This window comes from Diadema setosum, chromosome 12 (assembly GCF_964275005.1).
Source record: "Diadema setosum chromosome 12, eeDiaSeto1, whole genome shotgun sequence".
Classification (NCBI taxonomy): domain Eukaryota; kingdom Metazoa; phylum Echinodermata; class Echinoidea; order Diadematoida; family Diadematidae; genus Diadema; species Diadema setosum.
In genome coordinates, this window is record NC_092696.1 from 23,798,824 (window position 1) to 23,811,466 (window position 12,643).

A 12,643-nucleotide genomic window follows, 5' to 3' on the forward strand; every position below is an offset into this window, starting at 1 on the left:
GTAAAATTTTTTCAATTTTTCAAAAAATGCTCTAAATGGTCTGAAACGTGTGCAAAAAAAATTTGAGCTCGATTTGAGCATACAAATATTTCAACGCGCGCGTACTCGCACGTTTTAAGGTATAGATGAATTTTGAGAATATGAATAGAATGCGCTTGACTTGAAATATATGTGACGTAAATTTCATTGAAAAATTCCATTCCATTAATGAGATATGATTGAGAATGTGTTTTCATATAATGACGTCATAGTGACGTCACGGTCGACTGATCACTTTGATTTTAGTTCGATTGCCGTCTTTGGGAGACGATACATATATGGTATAAGTTTGAAATTGATAGGAAGAGGACTTTCTGAGCTAATCGATGCACAACTTTTGGGGAGAAAGAAGAAAAAGAAGAAGAAGAAGAAAGAATCCGTACAAAAACAGAAGGTGATCCGAGAGGATACTCGGATCACCTAATTATAGTATTGAGTGAAGGCAAACATGGAGATGATATCTGACTGAGACTGTAGTGCATTTACAACCTCTGGTATCCCACAACCAGGCACATACTGGGTATGACGTTGGTTGTACTGAATGGAACTTGCGCCCTGGTCTGTGTGATTAGAAGCGGATGTAGACTTTGGCAGTTAGTCATTGTTATATCAAAAGATAGGATTGTTTAGTGATAAAGATCTGGTGCTCTTATTCAGTCATCAATAACACAGCTTGAGAGGATAGTATGATGATTTACCCATCATGTGTGGTGTCATTTTAACTAGGTATTTCAGAGTAAACATCACTACAAAGGAGTAAAAAGGCTAGTCAAAATCAACATGCAGCTTCCAGTCAATGATATCGCAGGATTTTCGCTGTCCGTTCTATAGTGTGCAAATATCGAAGCATACCTTTTTGGAAATGCAACCTTGGGATTTTGATATCGAATGAGAGGTGCTTTTCCTCAACTATCCCACTGTTACTCTCATTATTGTCCATTCTTCAGATGTCATAACTATCCACTGTTTTGTAAAATCTACTATTGAAAATTGGAATCAAGCAGCTTCACCAGGTCTATTAAACTGAGTGTCATTTTTTTTTTTTTTTTTTTGGTCCTGTTAACGTGTGTGAGAGTTATGAGTTGTAGGCAACTGTTCAAGTCATAGAAATTAAATCACAAGCAACAGTCGCACTGAAAAAGCTTGGAGAAGTATAAGTTTGCTTGACTGTTCACGTTGGTGGCCGAACTTCTTGATATTTCAGTTCTCGAAGTTTGGATCACTGGTACACATTCACAACAAAGAAGAAAGTGTGTTCCTATTGACAGCTTTGGAGGCACAGGGAACAGGAAGTGAGCTTGTCATGTGCCAAACTTAAGTTGCATTCATCTAACTCGCGAGAGAGAAACACATTTCAAAACACGTTCAGCATGGATTTTATGAATGTGCAGTGAAATGCAATTCTTGGAGTGCCACGTCTATTTAAACATCATATGGTGATTAGAGTGTTGTCACTGCAGAGCTGCTTTGCATCATTCCAAGTGGGAAGTAGATCTTTTTTGTAACAGACAGCATGTACAGTATACTGGAAGTTGACCTTGGCAGCTCGGAGAAACATGTTTCAAAACAACATTGCATTTATCTAGTCACAGAAAGGTGATTGTGATCTCAAATGCGTTTGTGGTCTCAAACACGTTTCAAATCACCCTTTACTTTTCAAATCAGCCGTTCTAAACATGTGTGAAAACATGATTGTGTTTATTGCCCCCAAATGCCTCAAATGCATAGAGGATCGTGATTCTGCCTTTGAAAATTTGTAGATAAACTTGTACCCTTAGTGAAGTTTCAGCTGCATCCGTTCAGACTGCACAAGCTTTGAGAAGATTTCCAGGGTTTCAGGAAATATCTTAGTTTGAGTAAAAAGTTTGTGACAAGTTTTAGAGAAGTGTGCATTCAGACTTGAACATTGAGAAGATTGTGAAAGAGTGTGCTGCCTCTATCAGAAGTGAAGGGAGGTCGTGTGGAAAGCCTCACATTTTGATGACAGCTTTGTTGACAAATGAGTGATAAGCAGGAAATGCATCATTTATATGAATCTAAATTTAGCTGAAACAATGTTTGCAATACCATAAGTTTGGAAACTTACCAATAAGGCTGCATTAGGCACGTGTGCAGGATGGTCCAAACTGCATAAAGCACTGTTGTGACAAAGTTTGAGGGAAGTCAATAGGTGGGGTAGCCTTGTTGAACCTACAAATGTAAAAACGCCCACAAATGTAAAAACGCCCACAAATGTAAAAATCGCCCACAAATGTAAAAAATTTCAACCACAAATGTAAAAAACGCCTACTAATGTAGTAAAAAATTCAAACATCAACCACAAATGTAAAAAAATTTTACATTTGTGGTTGACGTATTTCTACTAAGTGGCTATTGCAAGAAATTTCAGTAGAGGATCATCAGTTAGCCACCAAAGAGTGGCAAGCACCAGCAAGAGGGCTTTTGTAGACCTGTTCAATTTTTTTTCTTTTGCCTCTGCCACAAAGTTTCGCCGGAGGCATAATGTTTCTCGGTTGTCCCTCCGTCTGTCCTTTCTTTCGTCCGTCCGTGATCAATTTTGTGGTCAGCATAACTTAAAAACTGTATTAAAGAGGAATCCTAGTGAAACTTGGCAATTGTATGTATGAGTGGATAAAGTTGTGCCTATCAATTTTTTTATACAAATGCTCAAGGTCAAAGGTCTAGGTCAAATTCACAAATGTCACTATTTCCCCCATATCCATGCAATGTCTGAAGGTAATTCTTTTTTTCAACTTAGTGCACACATGTATTCCACTATAAAAATTCTCTAGGGAAAGTTGTGGGCCATTGGGTCAAGTGAAAATGCAGAAATATCACTTTTTTTTTCCATACATACTGTACCTCAGAAATGGCTCAAGGTATCTTTATGGAACTTAGTACATATGCATGTACACCTGACAGTGATTCTCTAGGGAATTTTGGGGTCAAGGGTCAAAGGTCAGGTTAAAATGCCAAAATTCTACTAGTTGATGCAGAATATGCACTTTTTTCTCCATACCTTGGAGATTATTGAATGCGTAATCATAATAAATCTATGTGTAAGTACATATGCATTTACTGCACAATGCTTGTGTAGGGAAAGATTTTGGCCGCCATGGGGTCAAAGGTCAAGTTTTCAAATGTCACAGTTTTTCCCATAAATTGAAAATAGCTCAAAGTATTGCCATGAAAAGGGATGCTTTCAGTAAAGGATTATTTGAAGAATTAGGGGCTATGGGGTCAAAGGGTAGAGATCAAAGGTCAAATGAAAATGCTCAAATCCCAAATACATGCTCCCACAAAATTTTGCCATCCAGCCAAATAAACCCTTATTCAAGGAAAGTAAATACTCACAAAGTGACAAACATGTCCTTTTCATTTTTTTGCCAATTATGTGAAACTGGTCTCACATTGTCAAGACATACTAGACCAACTGGGAGAACCATGTGATATGGTGGAGGCATACCGGTTGCCATGGTGACATTTCTAGTTTAACTTCAACTCTGCAATTATTGAATTTTTGCTGCCAGTGTCTGGTAGTGAAATATCAACCAATCAGCCGAGAAGAGTTTGAAAAAGGTCAAGCATCTTAGGATTTTCATAAACGGCCTATGAATTTAATGATTCCAAGTGACAAACTGAAATGTTTTATTGAGGGCAATGTGACCATCCAGCCTTCTCCTGGCTATTACAGATATCACATTGGCTGATCTCCCGCTTTGTGCAGGTGCATGCTTGAATAGAAATGATAGCCAAAGGTACCAAGCAGCTAATTATACACAGCCCAGTCGCTGTAAGTAGCGCCACAGGGCTGTACCAACGGACCGACAAACACGAAGAGAGTTCTAACGATCGCATGGCGATCGGCTTGAATTTTGATACTTTAGTTCATCTTTTGTCACCACAAACTCATCGAACGAACAAAATAATAATGAGACTTCATATCTATGCTATCAAAATTGAAATTCACATTTTACAACTTACCGAAAATGATGATTTAATATGCAGCATGTGCAAACGGTACATCTGATAATCGGCAGTTCGCTCGATCTGTCGACCGTGCGTGCTGCTACCATAGAGCGCACGCACGCAATAGATCGCTGCACTTCCAGCCACGCACGCGCACGCATAATTTGCTGAGTGGTCTCTCGCCATTTTTGAATTCTGCAATGATGAACCCTGATGGTCGGGGACTCCTTCGCTGTTCTGCTGTGCTAGAAAGTGCTTTTTTTTTGTTCAATGGACTTATCGTGAGGGCTCTCTATGGACTTATAGAACCTTCTGTAATGCAAGCATGCACTTAACGTGAGTAACGTATGAATGTTAATAAGTTTTGTAGTCATGTTGTGGTTCCCCACCTTGAAGGTGCATGCCTCGTTGGTCAGATGCTGTATTCGCACAGCGTACTAACAGCGTCTGGTCGGGCTACCAAGCAGCTAGCTATTATGATCACTTATCATCCGACGTCCAGCATAAGTCATGTGTTGTGCCAAGTGTATCGACCTTTTAGCTCACCTGTGCAACATACAAGTATTCCTCACAAAAATCTCCACATAAGTACAATTTCCTATTTTTAATGTAGCATGATTTATCTTACACTGGTCTATTGGAAAGAATCATCTGTACATCAGTGTGTATTTCGTTTTTATTTCTTGCAGATAATTAGACGATACTTGGAAGAGAGCTGCCAGGACTCTAGATAAGCCAATGAAGATGGCACAGACAAGCACTAGCCTGCAAGCATATGGAACTTCACACACGCAAGACAAAGTCACCAAAGCAAAAGTAACACTGGAAAACTTCTATTCAAACTTATGGCTACAAAAAGAGGAAAGACAAACCAGGTAAGATTTTGGGGATACTGCTTGAAAAAACAAACAAACCACAAACCTCCTACTGAGGCATTAGAGAAAGGAAATCTGTTGACCACTACCTTTCCTAAACTGGCAAATGCATCGATACTCTCTGTTTCCATGAGTTTGTTGCTCTGATTGCATTGAAAGGAATTAAAGTTCTCATGCCTCATTCCGCGGTGTTCTGGCAAATAAACAATTTTATACAACACCTATTTAGAATGTAGCTATCCGATTGGTCGATTGCCCATCACGTGACATTTAGTGAAAGGTTCTATTACACGCTCTGGCTGTCTCAGCGTGCAATTTTGGTTCGATCAAAATGTTCTATTGCACGCGCTCTTATGTCACAAACAAACGTGCCGCGCGCACTCAACAACTACAAGCGCGCTTACAAGCGCGTACTTTTGTCACTACTACTACTACTACTACTACTATTTCAAGGGCATGTATTTGCTTCAGCCGATGCCAACTCGGGTTCCATAAACAAAGTTGGCCTCCAAACCTCTCTATCTAACATGACTGTCCGTAGGTCATTAATGCTATCAAGGCCTGCGTCCTTCTTCAGGACACTGATTAAAGTGGCCTTACGTCTTTTGTCTATTGTCTTTTGTCTTTTGTCTTTTTGTCTTTTGTCACTATTTTTTGTGAACAACTTCGTTTCGCATATATACGTACGTACACGTTAACATGTACATACACGGTGACTGCGACTGTGAGGCTACTCATTCGTCTTTCACGGAATATGGTTGCCATTTCTGTGCTAAATTCAAGAATCTGTGAGTACCAAACAAATTTGTTGACGTTCGAGGTGTTGTATAAAACAAATAGTGTATGGTCTTCATACCCACCCAAAATGCGTCCTCTTCTAATCCGAGAAGACGCATTTACGAAATGTGGAGAGATTATCGGGAAAAAGTAAAGGACACATTTTCAACCCCTTTTGACACGTGCATCGTAAAAGATTACAGCCGTAGTAATTCATGAAATTGTCACAGTCCCGCTGATATTTGAGGTAAAAATAGGCGCAAAAAGGATCGTGAATTCGGCTGTGTTGTATATCTTTTAGAACGCATTTACGAAATTCGAAGATTTTATTGGAAAAAAATAAAGGACACATTTTCAACCCCTCTTGGTGTGTGCATCATAAAGATTAAAGCCGAATAATAATCCATGAAATTGTCGCAATCCCGTTGAAATTTGAGGACACAATAGGTGCAAAAAGGATCTCGAATTTGACCCTGCATGCTGTTGATAATCTTTCAAAAATGCATGCCGCATGCACAAATGCGAAGAGATATTCGGGAGAAAAATAAGACACATTTTCAACCCCTTTTGGTGTGTGCATTATAAAAGATTACAGCCAAAATAATTCATGAAATCATCGCAATCCCATTGAAGTTTGAGGAAACAAGAGATGCAAAAAGAATCGTGAATTCGGCCGTGTCATATCTTCTAATCCGAGAGGACGCATTTACGAAATGTGAAGAGATTATCGGGAGAAAAATAAAGGGCGCATTTTCAACCATTCTGGTGTGTTCATCACAAAAGATTACATCCGAAGTAGTTCATGAAATCGTCACAATCCCGTTGATATTTGAGGTAGAAATAGGCGCAAAAAGGATTGTGAATTGGACCCTGCCGTATATACCTTTCAAGAGCGCATGCACAAATGCGAAGAGATTATCGGGAGAAAAATGAAGAACCCCTTCTTACACGTGCATCAGAAAATACTACAGCTAAAATAATTCATGAAATCATCGCAATCCAGCTGAGCACCAAGAGTGTGAAATGTGCAGCAAGTAACGTGTGTTACTCTACGTGTGCCGATGTTTACAATAAGTCACAAACGCATTTAATACAATCTGATTTTGTTCATAATCATTTTACACTTTAATTCACAAACAAACATTCAATTCTTTTAAAAGGGTTGTATGCACGAAGAAGAGATAGGAGTACAAAGCATCAGAAATTCGACCCTGCAGTGTACTTTCAAGAACACATTTAAGATACGCGAAGAAATTTTCGGAGGAAAGTTAAAAACGGTATTTCAATCCCTTTTTTTTCTTCCTTTCCGTATCAACAAATCAATTTGCAAATGATTCCTTTTTGTTCCTTCTCAATGTAATGATCCATAAACAATCCAAGTTTACAAAATATTAATCTGTAAAATGTACTTTTTTGTAGGGGGTGGGCAATATTAGTGTCAACAAAAGACATGAAAATAAATTTGCAAGTCATTTAATGCTTTTTTAGGTTGTTGTTGACCAGTAAATTTTCTGCTCCGACCAGTAAAAAATTGGTGAAATGGGGTATTTACTGGTCCGACAGAGACAGGTCGGACTGGCAGAAAAAATGGGTTAGTGTGCAGCCCTGCATTACAGATCCACAGGAACCCTGTCTCAGCTCTTTCCTCTACCATTTTAGGGACAACAGTACAAAAATTGTGAGTTGCTAGTGCCGTTATTGTTACAGTCAAACCTGTCTATAGCATCCACTTACCGCATATGTCCACTAAAAACAAATCCCTCCAAGAATAAAGCATGATATTTAAAAGTACCTTTCTGTACTGGAAAAAACAATATTTTCGTGGCATGAAATTTTCGCAGATTGGAGCCGACGGCCTTTTTCGCGGTGGCGAAATTTTCGCAAGTTGCTTCTAACATTCAAAGCATATGGTGTAGACAGCGACTTTCGTGTACATTTTAATTTTTCGAATCTTGGCTCTCACAAAATTCATGAAATTAAAATGCACGCGAACATTCCTAGTTTTACAGTATAGCAGGCCACCTGTCCATAGCAGCCACTTTTTTTCATCTCCCTTGGGTGGCAGCAATAGACAGGTTTGACTGTACTTCAAAGTTGTTGCTTGGATGTTGGGGGGGGGGGGAGGAATGAGGCAAGGTTTACATGTATTCAAAGTGATGATCTGTTTGTGTAAAACATAGAATACATTCTCTTCTGCAATGTGACATTGTCATGGGCAGAAACCATTTATTCGCCTAGAAAGTTTGTCCACTCATGAACTAAAAAGAATTAAAAAAATAAAAATAAAGTGTTGGCCATCAAAAGTAATAACTGCTTTAAAAAGTACATTTTACTGCACATTTCAATTTCGAATGAATTGATTATGTAAAATTCACCCCAGACTCATGCCAGGCTCACTCCAGACTCGTGCTAGATGCTTTGTGCCAAGACCATTTAGAGTCCCCATCGTGTGGCATGAACACGGCACAACCTCTAGTGCCGTGTTTGATGGGACTCTAAATGGGGTATAGCATGCATCGCATCCACTGTTTGTCCACTGTTCATCCACTGTTCACCTGGATACTTTTTCGGTATACCTTTCATACCAATAGGGGTCTAAGGTGAACAGTGGATGACCTCCGGACGTCATCCACTGTTCACCGTCTGGTATGAAAGGGTTATAAGACATTGATCACCAGAATGATATGACTAGAAGTCCATAATGATGTGCGTGCAACATGTGATATCTCAACTGATTGGGAGTACGGTATAAGGACAGAATCTTTGTATAATGCCCTTCTAGATGCTTTTAGTGCAATTATTGGCAGTTTGCATTGACACAAACTTTGTATGTGCACCACCTTGCTCATACATATTCAGTCAAACTGCATCCTACATGATACTTCGATCAATGAAATTAATGTTTATGAAATTTCTCAAAAATACTTTATGGTGCAATAGTAGGCAGAAATTATCAAGGGTTGTTTTATTGGTTTGCTCATCTTGGCCTCCATGTTCAATCAATCAGCATCTGGCACAGGTGTATGGCCAGCCACATCCATCATACAGGCAGTTCGGTGCATACAAAATTTTGTGTCAATAGTACTTGTAGTCTAAGCAGAACAGACCCTACTCCACCCAGAACAATCACAATGTAGACAGGCAGTATTGACATTGGTTGTATTTTAATCTATATACCCAATTTGCTGGAGATAAGGCTGCACTATTTTTTATAGAAATAAAGTAGTGAATTCTTGTTGCAGATTGTATACCACCACAACCAAGTCATGGTCTTTGCAAGCCTGCAAATCACCTGCTTTTTTAAACCGAATAACAGAAAATATATCGAAATGTAGCACAGGCATTGCACAACTTACGCTACAGATCAAATGGATAAATTGGAATGTCACAGATTAGCACTGAATATACAATATGTATTTCACTTTCAGAGTGTGCGTGTAAAAATAATTAATGAATCAATAAATGCATAGCATAACATTGATTAGTCTTATCACCTGACATGCATGCAATGTACACAGATACCATGCACAATGACACACTGCAATATGTGGTTGTTTATCATGTATTTGTCTATGTGTGAGTGTGTGTGTTGGTTTGATAATGTTTAATTCTTGTTTACACTGTTTAAAAAAAAAAAAAAAAAAAAAGTGCCAGAAAGGAAATACCGGTATTCTTTGTAAACTGTGTCCAAATGATTGGAATATTTTGTTATGTTGTACAGAAATGCATTGTACCAGTTTGACATTTCCACAGGTCCTTACCAAATACTATTTGAATGGAAATGAATGAACACTATTGAGGGGAAAAAAGTGTTGTGATACTGTAAACGTCAATATTTTCGCGCGATTAATTTTTCGCGCTGAGCGGCTCGAAAACGTATTCGCGGGTTCTTAAATTCGCGCTCCGCAGCAGGTTACTTTTACTGTAGTACACATTCACTGCTTTCATCCAAAGCCTCTGCTACATAGCTTGCTATGCCAGCGTACGACAAGCGACGTAGCGAGCGGCTCGACTGCGAGTACAAGCACTCAAATACGTAGTACAGCTGTGACTGTAGTACCGTAGTTACGGGGGAATGTAGCATCGGTGCGTGCGGTGCGTGCGACAATACTGCTAGTGCTATGTTGCTACGCTACTTTATTGCTAGGCCGGTACGCATGGCCACAGAGCTAGAGAGCACATGTGTACTGTACTCGTAGACGTTTACAAAAATAATGAATCTTGGCACGTTTCAGATTTGTAACTTACCGATACTAGTGTAGATGCTCCACTGCCTCCAGCTCATTTCCAAAGATTGGAGATGTAATATTTCCAAAGTTTATCCAAAAACATCCACACCGAACATTTTTACGGCAGCTGCTCAGAGTCAAAGCTAGGTAAATACATTGTATTCCAAATTAATTGCTGCATTCCAAGCTCATCAAGCAGTTGAAGTTGATTCCAGGTTACAGTACAAACATGCTGAGTGAACACTAACAACAGCAGTAACGTTATTCAACATCTGATCTGGTTCGTAGTTGGAACATAACTTTCCATTCTGAACATGTTGCAACGGCAATATCAATGGACAACTCTTAACAATCACGGGATGCGTCCTCAGAAAAAAAGAAAACAAGTAGGCCTACATCCGAAGTCAAAAACAACAGGCAAATTAGAACTGAAAGTCACGAAGAAGTTGGGGAGATGTCTACTCGTCATCCCATTCGCCTGTTTCGGCGTCACTGTCAGCACATGGAGGTACGGGACCTGCACGAGCATCGTACACCGCCTGCACGATTCCAGTTTTCCTGAACCCCTCCTTGATGATCTCTGCCTCGCTTGACACGATCGCTTGGGTGCGGATAAGCCACTGGGCGTGTACAGGCTTGATGGTGGCCGTGCGTAAATCCAATCGAGACGCGATGTCAGCCGCTCCAAGCCCTTGCTCTACCATTGCTGCCACTTTTTCGGCAAACCACATCTGGAATTGCGTGCGCATCACCTGTTTGTACTTGGCATTCACAGTAGCATCGAGAGGCTGCATTTCATCCGTGCATGTAGGTGGAACGAACACGCACAGACCACCTGCTTCCGTGATTGCTCTCCTGACGTCATCAGTACGATGGGCAGCAAACACATCGAAGATGAGAAGTGGAGGAGCGATGGTGTTCAGCCTCTCCTGAGTGCGCCGAACATATGGAACAATGATCCGCTCGATGTAGCGCACCATGGTGTCGCTTGTACTCCAGTGACTGACGCTATGCCAGATGTCCCAATCTCGAGGAAAGTTGATGTTTGGATGACATCTCTCAGTGGTCCCCTGATAGATAATCTGAGGAGGCAACAGCTCGCCACTCATGGTGCATGCAAGAAGGGCAGTGTACTGCCTCTTGTCATCCACTCCCTTGATCTCCACTTGCGTTTCCCCACGATGATTCATTGTCCAGCTCCCAGATGGAATTACTTCCACGGCAGTCTGATCCCAGTTCAAGATCAGTTCGTCTGGGATGTTGTACTTCCGGACACGCCTGCCAATCCGCCGCTGAAACTTCCCCCGCAAAGCCTCAAGGTCATCAGGGAGTTTCCGAGCTGCTTTTGTGCCTTTCCGCTTCGTGAAGTTCATGCGCTGTAGCAAAGAGCGTGCCCAAGTCTTCTCGATGACTAGGTGTCCCCCAAATTCTGACAGAATTGGAGGGGTCTCATTTTTCAACAGTCCCTTCGTTGCCGCTACCACCAGAGGGGTTGATACAGGTCCTCCACTCTCGCGCAAAGCCCTGATGAATTTTTGGACCTTCAAATCCATCTCCTTTCCAAGCATGAGAGGTCTGCCGCGGTGCTGACGGGCAAGTTCGTCGATCGGTCCAGGGATAGCTTCGTCCAGCTTTCCGAGGTAGGCCTTCTTCATCCCTCTCACCGTACTCTCGTTGACAGGGCGTCCGAGTTCCTTGGTGAAATTTCTTGCCGCCGCAACAACGCCATTTTCAGCTGCGTATCTGCCAATCTTCGCACGAAGCTGGCTGGAGTAGACTCCATACGGACCACGCTTGGGTTTCACTTTGCCGCCACTAGTAGAACTAGCGGCAGACAACGTAGACCCAAGCGTTTGGTCCGATGAGTCTTCTTCCACTTTCTTCAAAATCTCCTCATTTGCTGATCGGATGGATGCTGGATCAAGTCCATCCTCTTGCAAGATCTTGTTGGCAGGCTTTGGAAAAAGCTGAAGATTATCTGTCTTCGATACTGGCTTAAAATAACGAAGCATTTTCGCTAAGATTGAATTGCCAACGGAAGGAAATCCCGGGAAAAATTCAAACACTCTTAGGAATCTAGTGCATGCGCGTTGCATACATAGACCGCATACCGTACCGCATACCGGTACGCCTAGCATGACACACAACGATTTCATCACATATACTTACCACATACACACGCATACAATCCAATCGGAATGCACGGTATGTAGGTACGCGCTCACTACAGTACGTCTTGAAATGCACGACGTCGTCCACATACCACAGCTTGGGGGGGGGGGGGGCATGCAATGGGAGCAACATTTTTTTTTTTTTTTGCGCCAATGGGATCGGAGGATCGCGGCCGGATATTCAGCAAGCATTACCGAGCGTCGCTCTCTACGCTACGCTACACACACGTACACGCACAATACTTACAACATGTTCGAGGACACACACCACACACACACACATGCATGCTACAGTACACATCAATCTATCGTCTCTTCGCACAGTAGCGTAAACATGCCTGTACATTGTACTACGCAGCAGTATCATCGATGAAGCGCACACAATTCATCCCGTTCAAAATGTGCATAGAAAATTGTGAAGATATATTCGCGCGTTTTTGAATTCGCGCTAGCTGAACGTAGCGCGAAATCCGCGAAAATTAATGTACCGCGAAAATTTCCACGTTTACAGTATCTGAAAAAACTAACACATGAATAGTCCAAACAAACACAGAAATCTTTGAAGGCAACAATACCATACAGT

At 41.2% G+C, this 12,643-nt stretch overlaps 1 protein-coding gene across 1 annotated transcript in view; it reads left to right on the plus strand.

Moving 5' to 3' along the window:
* The first annotated feature begins 4,717 nt into the window (after nucleotides 1–4,717).
* Nucleotides 4,718–12,643, plus strand: part of LOC140235643 (serine/threonine-protein kinase tricornered-like) — a 34,103-nt gene continuing 26,177 nt past the window's right edge. Inside the window, exon 1 of the mRNA XM_072315652.1 lies at nucleotides 4,718–4,883. Coding sequence (XP_072171753.1) covers nucleotides 4,747–4,883 — 137 coding nt within the window. The 5' untranslated portion in view covers nucleotides 4,718–4,746. The remainder of the gene's footprint in view (nucleotides 4,884–12,643) is intronic.